Source organism: Arachis ipaensis, chromosome B07, assembly GCF_000816755.2.
Source record: "Arachis ipaensis cultivar K30076 chromosome B07, Araip1.1, whole genome shotgun sequence".
Lineage (NCBI taxonomy): Eukaryota > Viridiplantae > Streptophyta > Magnoliopsida > Fabales > Fabaceae > Arachis > Arachis ipaensis.
Window position 1 is genome coordinate 31,394,092 of NC_029791.2, and position 16,118 is coordinate 31,410,209.

The 16,118-nt window shown below is 36.1% G+C and overlaps 1 protein-coding gene across 1 annotated transcript; it reads right to left on the minus strand.

Moving 5' to 3' along the window:
- Window positions 949-1,627, minus strand: LOC110265028 (uncharacterized mitochondrial protein AtMg00860-like). Its single transcript, XM_021107762.1, has 2 exons — window positions 1,297-1,627; window positions 949-977 (listed from the first exon to the last, which is right to left on the minus strand). Exons 1-2 carry the CDS (start codon window positions 1,625-1,627, stop codon window positions 949-951), a joined length of 360 nt encoding a protein of 119 aa, XP_020963421.1.

Here is a 16,118-nt window from a genome sequence, read left to right on the forward strand (position 1 = left end):
AGCCAATATTCTTTTTCTTCAACTTGAACTGGTTCGGCCAGAGAGAGAGAAGAGATAATTCATGCAAAATCCAACATGCAATTACCTCTAGTCCTTCCTTGGTCACCACTCTTCATCAATCCGAGCCCTTCATCCTTGCCTTGCTCTCTAAGATGAACTTCTGGCCCTTGATGCTTCATGATAATGGTAGCTTCATCTGCTCTAATCTCTGCCTCCTTCATCACGTAGCCATTGTAGCTACCTCCTGTGATGGTTGAGCTGAACCAGGGACAAGCCATCCCTCCAAGGATCTTCTTCTCTGACCGAGATCTTCTCTTCCATTTTTGGTATGGAGAAGCCAAGATCTCTTCACAAAATCTTACCACAAGTGAATGAGAATCTTAGCCACAGCATACTTTTAGTTTGCTTTTTCTTGCCATCATTGTGATGGTCTTGTGGCGTGCTTCTTCTCTTCGGTGTCTAGCCATAGCCTCCATGCTTTCTCTGTAACGATATGACCGAAGGTAGAAGAAAGATGAGAGAGAAGATAGAGCTAGAAGAAAAGCAATTAGATGTAATTGAACAAATTAAATGAAATGGGATTGCTTTTACTTCCCTGAGTAGCGTGTAGTAATAAAGCCATCCATCAAATCAATGACAATTTCTCTCTCATAGTTCCCATGCATGTATTAACTTTATTTTAATGAAATTTGAATTCCACCACATGGTAAAAATTGGGATCCGTTGGAGGCAAAATATTTGCTTTCCCTCAATAGGTTTCGGACCAAGCATTGGATCTTTGGTTTAATATGGGCTTAATGATGATGTTAATAGAAACTGGCCCAATTAAACAATTCAGCCAACATTTATTTCATATAAGGCTGAGTTTTGATTTCATACTGGGCTTTGCTTTTTTTTTTCGGCCCAAGAACAAAAATTTATTTTAGCCATGGTCTCATCAATTTAATACTAAGGCTGAATTTTGGCCCAATATACACCTGCATTGCAAAATTATTTTAATCAACATATGAACATTAAAATCAAAATAATAATCTTGCAATCAATCATATTTATAATGTTTGATCATCACTTAAATTAAAAATGGAGTTTTCCAAACTCATCACAAGTCATTAGTTGGGTAATTTACCTCATGCAGTCTCAGCTGACGCGATGCGTAAGCCACCACATTTCGGTGTTGCATCAACACGCAACCCAAACCCTTTAGTGACGCATCACAATACACTTCAAATGGTTCATGCAGTTCCGAAAAAATCAAAACAAGCACTGAAGTTAACTTTTGTTTCAAGGTCTGCAAACTTTTCTCACACTCCGACATCCACACAAACGGCACCTCCTTCCTTGTCAACTTAGTCATCGGTAGTGCAATCCGGGAAAATCTTTCAATGAATCTCCGGTAATATCTGGCTAAGCCCAAGAATCTTCTGACTTCCGTCACCATCGTTGGTCTTTCCCATTCCATCACCGCCTCAACTTTCGAAGGATCCACGATTATTCCTTCTTTGCTTACCACATGACCTAGGAACTTTACTTCCTCCTTCCAGAATTCACACTTGAACAACTTAGCATACAATTTCTGCTCCTTTAAGATTTGCAACACAATTCTCAAGTGTTCCTCTTGCTCCTTCATCGTCTTAGAATAAACTAAGATGTCATCTATGAAAACCACCACGAATTTATCCAAAAAGCGATGAAATACTCTGTTCATGTAATCCATGAACACAGCAGGTGCATTCGTTAACCCAAAGGACATCACCGCAAACTCGTAGTGTCCGTAGCGCGTCCTAAATGCATTCTTAGGAATATCATCCTCTTTCACCCTTATCTGATGGTAACCGGATCTCAAATCGATCTTTGAAAACACTCCAGCTCCTTGCAGTTGATCCATCAAGTCATCTATCCTTGGCAGCGGGTACTTATTCTTCACAGTTACCTTGTTCAACTATCGGTAATCCACACACAGTCAAATTCCTCCATTCTTCTTCTTCACCAATAAAATTGGCGCTCCCCATGGTGATACACTTGGTCGAATGAACCTTTTGTTCAGAAGCTCTTCCAACTGAGTCTTTAGTTCAACCAGTTCTATCGGAGCCATTCTATACGGCGTAATCGATACTGGTCCGGCTCCCGGCACTAATTCAATGGCAAATTTAATCCCCCTTTGAGGAGGGAACTCAGGGATATATTCCGGGAACACCTCTGAAAAGTCTCTAACTACCGAAATTTGATCTATCTTCTGATTGTCACCTAACGCATTAGCCGCCAACAAGATATAACCCTGACACTCTTCCCCACTACAGTGCACCATCACAGAGTTTAGGTAATAACCCTCATCTACCACTGTTCCATTTTCTCCTTCCGGCATAAACTGAATCGATCGCTCAAAGCAATCCAACAAAACTCGATTCTTGGACAACCAATCAAACCCAAAATCATCTCCAACCCAACAAATAAAATCATGCACAAAGACTCTACCCTCAAGCTTAAAACCTAATTGCCTACAAACTGACCTAGTCATAACCGTCTGATACAGAGTATGTACATGCAATTTAAATGCCAATTCTGACACTTTCAAGCCTAGTTCCTCAACTTTGTCAAATGAAATAAATGAATACGAAGCTCTAGTGTCATACAATGCAATCAAGATTTTATCATCAATTAAACATATACCTCTCATCAACGGATCCGTCTTAGCAGCATCCTTGGCGTTCACAGCAAAAACCCGCCCTTGATGTTGACTCTGACCCGCATTTGGGTTCCTCATACGAGTGCAATCTCTCGCAATATGACCAGGCAGACCACAGTTGAAGCAACCACCTAAACCAATCTTGCAAGAGTCATATGGATGAAAATGCCCACAACGCACACAAGTCAAATCCGGAGAAATCTTACTCTGGTTCCCTCTTCCTTTGGCATACTGAAATTGATTATAAGTGTTCTTTTTGAAGCCTCCTTGACCTTGAGGCGCATGTCCTCCTCTCTTGAAATGCTACCCCCTCGGCTGAAAGTACTTGCCACGTCCTCTACTAGTGTTCCCTCTATGAGTGTCCTTTGACGAGGCTACCGTCTTTGCATATTCTTCAACAACCCTCGTCTTGTTCACCAGATCAGAGAAAATCCGAATCTCCAAAGGAGCCACAGCAGTCATGATGTTATCCTTCAAGCCTCTTTGATACTTAATACATTTGTAGCTTTTGTAGGTCTCTGGGGCACCCTGACACACCCTAGAGAACCTACAAACCTCCTCAAAGCGGCTAGTATAGTCTGCCACAAACAAAGAACCTTGCTTCAGCTCAATAAGTTCCATCTTCTTCGCTTCCCTTACAGACTCAGGAAAATACTTCTTGTAGAAAGCCATTTGAAATACATCCCAAGGGATATCGGCATTCTGAAGCTGTAGCAAGCGGCATTCGCCTTGCCACCAGTGCTGGGCCTCTCCCAAAAGCTGATAAGCAGCAAACTCTACATATTGGTTATTCAGAACATGCTGCGCTTGTAACGCATGCTCCATGGCCTGAAACCAATTGTCCGCTTCTGTGGAGTTGGTTGAACCTCTGAAACTTGGAGGATGAACCTTGAGAAAAGTAGCCAAGGTCATCGGAGCACCTCCCATATTATCGCCATTTCTTTCTGCATTGTCATTTCCATTTCCCTCGCCATTCCCGTTTCCAGCAGGTTGACCTAACCTCTGCACAGCTTGCAGAGTCGCAGCAGCATTAGCCTCCATGGTGTTCGCAAGATTCACCATTGCCGCCATGAATTCGGTATGGTTATCGGCCAGTTGCTCATTCCTACTCTCGGCTCGTGAACGTGTACGACCTTGTCTGCGAGTGGCCATTAGGGTTTCTGTCTACAGCAAACAATCGATATCAAGGTGATCAGTCTCAATATCAAAAGCCTAGTGCTTCAATTATCACAAAAAAGCACTCACAAACAAGCATGCTATGCATATATCAAGTAGATAACCTAATAGAATCAAATAAAAAGACACACAGAGTATGCAATAAATCACAATCGGTCCATCCCTCAGGCTCACGAGCACGAACCGGTCTGATACCACTAAATGTAACACCCTATTACCCTAAGCCTTACCTCGCATCGTAAAGAAAAGGTTAATCAAAGGTTACGACAGTTCTAAGCTCATACATATAATATATAGAAAGAATTAATATAGTCTAGAAGCCCGATGAAGGATATAGCTCAAAACAGGATTTAAAAAGCGCAATCTGAAAGTTAAAACAGCTTATACAAGTTTTTCTCTCAAAGTAAGCCTCTAGGCTAAAAGTAAAATACAAAAGTGAGAGAAACTAAACAAAATAAACAAAAAGACATCCAAAATGTATCTAGGATCCTCCGCTCTATCACCATCAGATCAACTCATCGTGGTGGATTGCGACCTGCATCTGAAAAATAACAACAGAATATGGTATGAGAACTGGATGTTCTCAATATGGTAACAGTACCCAGTGATGTAAGATATAAGACCCTGGAACGCCAGAGGCAATCCTAGAACTTCATATCCATCACAAGATTCATCTTAAAGCATAACTAAAACATCAAAGGATAAATTAAACCTTAACATAATAAAGGGTAATCTAACTTAAAGGATTTTCTAATCTAACAACCTATCCTCCATGCGATCCCATCGCCACTGCCTTCCGAACCTCCTCAATCCCAGTAGAAAACACAATTAATATCAATGCAAGTAAAACACAAGAATAGGCATTTAGGGCAAGTAATTCAAGTAGGCAATTAGGCATGTTATACAATTAGACAAGCAATTACAAGTTGGCAAAGCAAACAAGCAGATAGAAGATGCATATGATGAATGCCTGTCCTATTGGCTGTGATATCACATTGTCGATTCAACTGCCAACCCGACACATCTCTATGGAGATGTCGCCCTTCGAAAGCATAATTGGGAAACCCCGAGATATTGGTGCTCGGAACACCGTCTAGGATTTTGTGCCTGCAGTGATCCGAAGGGATGTGAGCGGGATACTCTTGCCATAGACCTCACAACATAAGCGGGATTAATCATCGTCTTTACGCCGCCACCGCTACCTCGACAGGAGAGATTAACCACCATCCCTGCCAGGCGCATAGTGTCTCAACAATCTCAATATAAAACAGTAATTCAGTGGTTTTCAGAATTTCAGATATCTTTCTCCCTTTCATTTCACCAAACTCATCCTCAGTACACCAGAAACCTAAGCCTCCGTTCTCTAACTTTTCAAAATAATACCAAATTCAATCCCCTAGGGTCTTTCCCATGTTTTAATACCCAAAAATAAGCCAAAGAATCTTAAATAGGTGAAACACAAGTTTACAAACTTGTTGGGAAGGTGAAATAGTTGAAAACAAAGTTTACGTTGAAAAACAGGGTGTGTGCGTACACACAGGAGTGTGTGTGCGCATGCCCAGGAGATTTTTTAAAAAAGGGTGCATATGCACAAGTACCAAATTTCATAATTCTGTTCACTCGCACAAGACATGCGAACACCCTCAACAGAATGCACCTTCCAACGTGTGCGTGCGCACAGGTTATAAAACTTCGTTGGTTATGTGCGCGCACAGGTTGTGCTAGCACTCTCAACAGAAAGTCTTCCCCTGTGTGTGTGTACGCACTAGTCTGTGCATGTGCACATGTTCGAAAAATCACAGGGGTGTGCGTGCGCACAAGGCTGTGCTTGCACACACAAACCAGAAATCACAAAATTCTGCAAAATTGCATAATTTCAGATTTTGACACCAAACTTTCCACAATCATATCTTTTTTTCCACAAAATTTATACCATTTTAAAGCTTGTTCAATTTCCTTTCATTTGATATAAAATACATTGAATTTCAAGCACGGTAGATCAAGATATGATTCATAGAAGTTCACCAAAATTTCAGTTTTACCAAAAGTTCACAAGTTTCAGTTTTACCACAATCATCAACCAAAATCAAACCAAAACCCTTACAAACTCCAATTTACATTAAAATCTACCCTTTGTATCATATTACACCATTCTTACCAAATTTTTCCTTCATATTTCATTATTCTCAACCTCAATTATCAAATATATCACATTATAAACAATTCTCCACCAACACATTCATGAATCATAAATCTTTCAATACCAAGCATCATATTCAATCTCATGTCATCTCAATCTAAATATTTTACACCATCTTTATCAAAATTCAACATCCTAATTCACTAACATGCTCAAAATCATCAATCCATCATAAATTCATCATAAATAATCATTCAATAATCCAACAACCAATTTAATTCAACCCTATCCTATGGGTTACTAGCCTAAGTGTCCATAAATAATATTATATTTTATATAGAGGAAACTGAAACTATACCTTGGCTAATTTTCAATATGTACCAAAATCCCAATTGAGCACAAGCTAAGCTTTCAACCATAATCCAAGTCACCAATCACTCCAACAAGCATCAACAATCACCAACAAGCTCCAATATTCAAGCTAATATCACATATTTCACATAAATCAAAACCTAATACTCACCATAAATTAATTTACAAGGGTTCTTGAGAAATCTTACCTCATTCACTGAAATTTAGGATAGAACCCAACATTTTCTCACTAATGAGTGGCACCAAAACAACCAAAATACAAATTTTTCTCAAGATCAACACTCACCAAACTCGAAATTCTTAGGGCAGTAGGAAGGAAGAGAAAATTCAAGTTCTTATCTAGGAAATTTAGATGAAAGTAACGGGCTCGAAGAGAGCTTCACGTAGCCGCCGACGGCACGTGAATCGGAGCACTGTAGCTCAAGATATCGCGGTTTGAAGTGAAATGTGAATAGTGCTTCTTCTCTCTTCTCCTTCTCTCAATTTCTGGTGTATGTTGTGTTTATGAGAGTGGTACGCTGAATGGGTTCACTTATTGAACCTATATATATGTTGGGCTTGGGCCCAACTTGGGCCCGGTCCAACTCGTTAGTATTTTTAGCCCGTTTGGCCCAACTTTGGACCAAACCTTTAAAATTAATGCCCGGTTTTCGACTTTAAATATTTTCCTAAGGTTTTTGACTGTTTTAATTTTTCTTGCACAGTACTGGACAAACTTAAATCGGTTCGACCGGTTTGACTGCCGATTCACGGTTTTATTCGATTTTTCGCAGAAAATACATTTTCTGACTCAGAAAAATCTACTGAGTCTAAAAATTATACTTAAATCCTCTAATTCTCATTCTAGATTTTCGGATCCTATTTTGAACAATATTAATTATTTACTTAAATAATTAATTAATCGCGGTTCTTACACCTAACACTTTCACATTTTATTTTTTTTCTTCTTCTTCTATTACTAGGTCTTTTATAAGCTTAGTCAAAATAATGATATGTTCCAAAGAATTTATCTATAGGGAATCCCAATTGATTTGAATAAAAAAAATTTTCATTGCAATTTGATTGAATTATATTTTGTGGAACATGTTTTTGAGCTAAGAAAACATAAGCTTGTGAGTTTTTAAGCCCAATTGTGTGGTTACATCATATAACCACTATTTTCATTCTTGTGTGTATTATTCTCTTTCTATGATTGTAATCTTTAATTTGTTTAATTCTTTATGTCCATTATTTTGTGTAAGAATGCATTTATATGATTGAGGCCTTTATTTCTTTAGCTCACTTGCCCAAATAGCCTTACCTTTTATCTACCATTGTTAGCTAATTTGAGTCTATTTTAATCCCTTTTTGTTCTTAATTTTAGTACATCACTACCCCTAAGTGAAAAATAATAAATGTCCCTCGTTTGAATATTTGATTAGCTTAGCCTAGTAAGAGTGTGTATCATCAAGTGTGGGAAAGTTTGGGAACATTGGTTAAGATAAAAGTGTAGTTTTGTAGTTTTGTTGAAAATCTTGGAAATTGGGTACATACTCATCCATTAAATGTTTAAACCATATGCATTCATCTTTTTTACATATTATGTTATTGAAAAAAAATTGAAAAAAATATAAAAAAAAAGAAAGAAAGAAAAGGGAAAAAAAAGAATAAAAAGGGGACGAAATGCCCCAAAGAAAAGTAATAATAACAATGCATATGGGATGTGAATTGAAAAGAATGCATGAGTGTGTGAAAATGAGATTATGGGTAGCTAGGTATTGTGTTAGAATTGTATAGGTTGTTATATGTGTTTAGTGAGAGCTTAGGTTAATCAAAGATGCAAATTTCAAGTTCACTTGACCATATGCATCATTACCTTGACCCTATCCCCATTACAACCTTGTGGAAAGCCCTCATGATATTTGTATGCATGCATTGAATAATTGTTGATTGTTAGATGAAAAACAAATCTTGGAAAGCATGATTAGAGGAGAATTGAGTGAATCAACCCTAAACACGTGAGCAATTAGAGCGCATACACACATTTGGTGAGGGGTTCGATTGCTCAATTCCATGTTTTCACCCATGATCATCTCTTATCTTGCAAGTTTATAATTCATTTCAATAACTCAATTCAATTGTGGATTTGATTTGATCGCTTTATCCCTTATGTTCATATATGTATTCTTGGGAAACGACTTATTTTGACCAAGTAGTTGCATGCATTGCATATAGATAGTTTGCATTTAGACATTTTGCATCGAATAAGTAATACCCCTTTCTTGTCATTCTTGAGTTTAGCATGAAGACATGCTTGGTTTAAATGTGGGGAGGTTGATAAACCTCAATTTTGTGGTTTATCTTGTGTTGAATTTAGTAGATTTTATCAACTTTTCTCATATTTATTCAATGAAATAGTATGGTTTTGTGAATTTCTCCTAAATTGTGCTTAAGAGTGAAAACATGCTTTTCAGGCCTTTAATTTGCTAAATTTAACTCTCTTTAATTCCATTTGATGCCTTGATGTGTTTGTTTAGTGATTTTAGGCTTAGAAGGCAAATATTGGATTGAAGAAGTAAAGAAAAAATATGCAAAGTGGAGAATTCATGAAGAAATGAGGATTTGGAGAATTCATGGTTACACGCATGCATGCCTCACGCGTACGCGTGAGGAAGGAGTTCGCCAGGCCACGCGTACACGTGACACTCGTCATGTGACTTCATTAAAGAAAATGTGACTGGCAATTTCTGAGCTGCATCATGATGCACCACTATTTCGTGGTGCATTTTATGCTGAATTGAGGGGATTTTATCACCTTTTCTCACACTTATTCAATGAAATAGCATGGTTTTGTAATTCTATCTTAATTTGTGCTTAAGTGTGAAAACATGCTTTTTAGGCCCTTAATTGGTTAATTTTAATTCACCTTTGATTCCACTAGATGTCTTGATGTGTTTGTTAGTGAATTTAGGTTGAAAAGGCTAGGAATGAATCAAAGGAGTGAAGAGAAAAGCATGCAAAGTGGAGAGATCATGGAAAATCAAGGATTGGGAGTGCATTCATCGACGCGCACGCTGGAATATGCAGTCGCATGGCGACACGTACGCGTGACATGACGCGTACGCGTGGGAAGTAAAAATGCCAATCGACACGTACGCGTGACCCATGCGTACGCGTCACAGCTCGCACGTGACCTCATTAAAGTGAAAACGCTGAGGGCGATTTCTGAGCTTCCCAGGCCCAGATCCAACTCATTTTTTGAGCTTATTACATGCAGAATTCAAGAGGAGTCAAGGGGGGAGCACATAGTTTAGTTTTTGATCATGCTTTAGTTAGTTTCTAGAGAGAGAAGCTCTCTCTTCTCTTTAGAATTAGGTTAGATGTAGATTAGAATTTCTTAGATCTAGGTTTAATTCATTCTTTGATTTACTTTTCCTTTCTAATTTCTTGTTCCTTTACCTTTGCTTTCCTAGTTTAGTATTTTAATCTTTGTATTTGTTTACCTTGTTGTTGATGCACTCTTGTTTCTTCTATTTTTCTTTAATACAATTTATGTTTAATGTTCCTTTATTGTTGATTTGAGTTGTTGTTGTTAATTTCCTTGCAATTGGTAGTTGTAGATTTATATTTCTTGCAATCTTATTTTGCTTTCCTTTTATGCCTTCCAAGTGTTTGATTAAATGCTTGGAAGGATGTTAGAGTAGATTTTTTTGTTCTTGGCTTGGGATGGTGACTTAGGTGAAATTGAGTTGCTAATGTCCAAGTCTTGATAATTGGTGTCCATTGACTCAAGCTTCCACTAAGTTAATTAGTGAGGTGGCTAGGACTTATGGATTAGGATTGGTGTAGCTCATTTGACTTTCCTTCACTTGTTAGAGGATGACTTAATGAGATTGATCCTTGCAATTATCATGTTGTGGTTAGTAACAAGGATAAAGATCCTTAACCATCAACCCTTTCCAAGACCTTTTATCATTCGAGTTTCTTTTACTTTCTTGTTATTCATATTTCTTGTCCCTTATTCAAACCCCAAAAATACTTGTCCCATAACCAATAACAAGAACACTTTCCTGTAATTCCTTGAGAGACGACCCGAGGTTTGAATACTTCGGTTATTATTTTTATTGGGGCTTGTACTTGTGACAAACAAATTTTTTATTGAGGAATTGTTTGTTGGTTTAGAACTATACTTGTAACGAGATTTCAATTGAGAGATTCTTTACCGATAGACAATTTTCGTTCATCACATCAGGCCCAAATCCAACTCATTTCTGAAGCTATTAGAGGCAAAATTCAAGATGGAACAAGGGGGAGCAATTAGATTAGTGTAGAAACATGTCTTAGGGTAGTTTTCTAGAGAGAGAAGCTCCCTCTTCTCTCTAGAATTAGGGTTCTTAGTTTACTTTTCTCTTTAATTTCATATTTCAGTTCTTATTTTAGTGTAGTTTCATTTATATTTTCATGCTTTATTGTCTTAATTCTCTTCGTTTCTCTTGTTAATTTCTCATTTATGTCATCTTTAGTTTTATGAACACTCTTGTTGATTTTTATTTCCTTTAATGCAATTGATGACTTTTTATGTTTCTTATTGTTTATTTGAGTTATTGTTGTTATTTTCTTGCATTTGGTAGTAGTAGATTTTGGTATTCATTCAATTTTATATGTTTTCCCTTTTATGCATACCAAGTGTTCGATAAAATGCTTGGCTTAGTTTTAGAGTAGATTTTGTGCATTCTTGGCTTGGAAAGAGAAATTAGGCAATCTTCAGTCATTAATACCGAATTTATATTGGTGATCAAGGGTTGTTAGTTAATCTTGTTTCTATTGATAATGTAATAGGCTTAACTCTTGTTAATTATTGCATTATTATTAATGACTAGAATGGAAAACCTTGATTCTCAATCCTTGTCATGAATGCTTCTTTATTGTTTGTTATCTTTAGTTGTTTGATTTATTTTCTTGTCATTTAAATTCTTGCATTTTAATTTCTTGCCCTTTTATCAACCCACCCCGTGAAACTCATAACCAATAATTAAGCACTCAATTGCAATTCCTTGAGAGATGACCTGAGGTTTAAATACTCTCGATTTTTATTGAGTTTGTACTTGTGACAAACAAATTAAACTTTGATTGAGGGTTGTTTGTCAGTTTGGATCTATACTTTGACGAGATTATTTTTGTGAAAATTCTTAACCGGCATTTATCCTCTATCACGAAGACTACGCGATTGAAGGAGAAGAGGACTGGATTTATGCGTATGAAGTGTGAACTGGTTCACCGAATCAGAGTTAGGGTTTTCTAAATTTGGATATTAATTTGGATCTAGATCTGGATCCGGATTTAAAATTGTTTAAATGGTTTGGATTAAAAACCAACCTATAAAATAAATTCAATTTGGTTTGGATTGGATTTTTTATTTAAAATAGGTTTTTTTTAATAGTTTGCTTTGGTTTTAGTTTAAAATCCAAATCTGGATTTTTTGCACACCCCCTAATCATAGCTTATTCTATGATTACGGTTTAAAAGGGTGACCATAAAAATTTTTATGGTTATGGTTTTGAACAAGCATGACTATAGATTAAGCTATGGTCATGGGTTAAAAGTGTGACCATAGAGTGATTTATGGTCACGGTTTTAAAATAGCATAACCATAGAATAATTTATGGTCATAGTTTAGAACTGTGATTATAAAATAAACTATGGTTACTATTTTAAACTGTAACGTAAAGTGTTTAATAAAAACAATGATAACCGTGACCATAGAGAACTGTGACTACGAAAGAATAGGTCACGGATAGAAAACCATGATTAAAAAATAAAAAATAGTGACCATAGATCTATAGTCATTATTTTTACTGGTCATGGCCATGTTTTTAGAATGTAACCATAGACTGAAAATATGTTCTAGTGTTTCAAAATCTAAATTTGTTTTGAACGACATGAAGTTGCTTTTTGAATGACATGGTATGAAAGAAATATATACACACACTAATGCCAAATGAACAAAACTTTTTTTAATACTATTATACAATAAAAATTTAGAAGGTTTTATTTTGCATTAGTGACCTAAATATACCTTTAATGTAAATATGAGAATTTTTCAAGACATATAATAATTGTATAAAAGATTGTTCGTCTCGCTAGTAATGTTGGACATTAAAGGAATATAAGCGTGAGCAGAGAGAGCAGAGAGAAGAGAGAAAAATGAAAACTGATATGAGTGTATTGAATGATTATTTGAAAATGAGTATTATTATTTCTTTACACTAAAATTATCAAATATATATCATATGCTTGTAATACAAGACTTTACATAACAGATTCTTGATAATTAACTTTTACATGTGACACTCTGATATCCCCCCACAAACTCTGGGAGGCTTAGTGGACAACTTGAGTTTGCTCTGAAACTTCTCAAATAAGTAATTGGAGAGAGGTTTAGTGAATATATCTGCTATTTGCTCACTGGAAGGAATGTGAGTGACTGCTACTTGATCCTTGATGACTCTGTCTCTAACAAAGTAAAGATTGAGTTCAAAGTGCTTAGTGCGATCATGGAGGATTGGAATATACGTCAACAGCACAATGGATATGTTATCACAGAACACAGTAGGTGATGTACGACACGATTGCTGAATTTTGATTAGTAGATTCTGAATCCAGATCAATTCTGCAAACACAGTTGCTAGCATGCGAAATTTCACCTCTGTAGAGCTACGGTTGACAGTAGGTTGTTTACTGCACTTCCAAGAGATAAGATTTAAACCATAATAAACACAATAACCATAAATAGATTTGTGATCATCCATATCCGCAGCTCAATCAGAATCTACAAAAGCAGTTAATCTTAAGTCAGTTGAAGGATAAAATTCTAAGCATGTGTGAAGCATACCTGCCAAGTAACGAAGTACTCGCTTGAAATGAAGGGCCTCAATTCCTAGAAAAAATTGATATCACCAAGATCTTTAAGAAGAAATGTAGAATGTAATTGTTGTAGTACTTTCATTATTTCAGAATTATCATTTCCTATTACAAACATATCATCTACATAAAGTAAAACATAAATAATAGATTTGTTAGAAAATTAGTGAAGAGAGAGGGATCAGACTTTGTGCACTGAAAATCAAAGTTTCTTAATGCAACAGTAATGGTCATATACCATGCACAAGGTGCTTGGTGTAGGCCATAGATTACTTTATTAAGTTTACATTCTAAATAAGGATTTGAGTGGGAAAAATCTGGGGGTTGACTCATATAAACAGTTTCATATAGCATTCCATTAAGGAGCGCATTATGAAACTCGTATTGTTTGATTGTCCAACCTTTAGAAAGGGCTAAGGTTAAAATCAAACGAATAGTCATAAATTTAACCACGGGTGAGAATACCTAATCAAAATCCACTCCAACAATTTGGTTAAAGCCTCTTGCCACTAATCTGGCTTTATGGCGAATAATATCACGCTTTGAATTTTGTTTGACAGCAAATATCCATTTGCAAGAGATGATTTTCTCATTTGGTGGGGCTTCCACTAATGTCCAAGTTTGATGATGGACCAAAGCTCGATATTCTGTCAACATGGCTTCTTTCCAGTGTGGAGATTGAAGAGCAGCTTTCACACTCTTAGGAAGTATATGCGATGCAGACAATGTCTGAGCTTGAAGTGTTTTTGGTTTAAGGTGTCTAGTTTTGGATCTGGTAAGCATATTATGTGTATTTGTTGGGTTTGTATGAGAAATAGAGAAAGGGGGTATGGGTGCATGGATCTTTGATGCTGTTTCATTTGTAGAATTGTTATCGTTGGAAGGTGAAGGTTGCATGTTAGCTGCTGAAGACAATGGTTGAGATGAAGGATGATTTGGAGGTAGAGAAGGAATCAGTTGAGCGGGTGTGAGAATAGTAGGGAGTAATGTAGAAATTTGTGGCAACAATTCTAAGATTTGTGGAGTGGTAGAGTTTTGTGTTAATTTAGAGAAGTGGAAAGTGTAAGAAAATTGTGTTTCATCAAAGACAACATCCCAAAAAACAAAGATACGGCCATTTTGGTTCATGCATTTGTAACCTTTTTGAGTTGTGCTGTAATCAAGAAAGATGTAGGGCTGTGATCTGGGTTCAAGCTTGTTGTGATTGTAAGGGCTAAGATAAAGAAATCAAAGGCACCCAAAAACACAAAAAAGAAGGCATAGTCAGGTTCTTGATGATACAAAATTAAGGAGAGTTGTTACCTGTAACCTGGGAAGGCATTTGATTTATTACGTATATAGCTGTAGAAAAAGCTTTATCCCAAAAATGGAGAGGGAGAGAAGTTGTTGCTAGGAGAGCAAGCCCAGTCTCTACAACGTGGCGATACTTTCTTTCAGCAATCCCATTCTGTTGTGGAGTATGTGGGCAGGTAGTTCTTTGAACAATCCCTTCATGAGCTAATAAAATATTTTTGAAAGACTCGTGACATATACTTAGTACCATTGTGAGTTTGAAAAGCCTTGATGGTATAACCTAATTGATTTTCCATGCAGGATTTATATTGCTTAAACACTAAAAAAACTTGTGACTTATTTGTGAGAAGAAAAATACTAGTATGGCGTGAAAAGACATTAATAAATGATACATAATACCAAAAGCCATGCAAGGAAGTGATGGGAGCGGGTCCCATACATCTGACACAAATAGAGATAGAGGAGTATAATAAGCATGCATAGATGGAGTATATGGAAGTTTATGCGATTTGGCCATGCAACATGAGGAGCATACAAAATCTGAATTAGAAATTGTATTCACTGGCAAATTGCACTTATTTACAATTCTTTGTATAATAGGAATGGTAGGATGTCCAAAACGTTTATGATAAACATCCAATGAAACATACTTTGCAAACAAGACTGAAGGTGACTTATAAGATGATTACACAGCTTTAGGTATGGAAACTTTCTCAAATTTATATATTCTTGTCTCACCCTTGTCTTTGAGAAATTTGTTTTACACAATTTCTCAGCTAGTGGATTGTTGAATGGTTTATCCTTGGAATTTGATGAAGTAGAAACTACTGGTATTGATTCAGCATCATCATCATTGGTTTGAATACTTTCAAGTTGAGTCATGGATCTTGGGCGTTCTGATACTATAAAAGAATATAAGCGTGAGCAGAGAGAAAAAAAGAAAATGAAAACTGATATGAGCGTATTGAATGATTATTTAAAAATGAGTATTGTTATTTTTTACACTGAGATTGTTAAATATATATCCTACTCTTGTATACAAGACTTTACATAACATATTTTTGATAACAAACTTTTACATGTGACACTCTAATAGATATATGGTGAATTCTATGGTGCCTATAACTTGGTGTCTAACTTTTGCCTAACTTATTTTTTATGGCAACTTTTGAATATTTAATAATTATTTATTTTTATACTTTTAAAACTAAATATTAATTTTTAACCCTTTTTGATAAGTTAGGCAAACACTTTTAGGCACCATAGCAATCACCTAGATATATATATCGATTGGGGATAGTTGATATGAAGTATAAGTCATATACATAAAAAGTTTCTGAGTACAGGAAATAAAAAAGAAAAAGAAGACAACATTGAGTGTGAAAATGAGAAAATAATAATTTGATTAATTTATAGAATACAACTGAAGTTTATATAGATCAGAAGCTATAACAGATTTAACAAGAAGGAATAACACATAACTGATCACACAATAATAACAATTTTATTCTAGTAGATGGAATTGACTACATAAATCAAACAAATTCTATTATA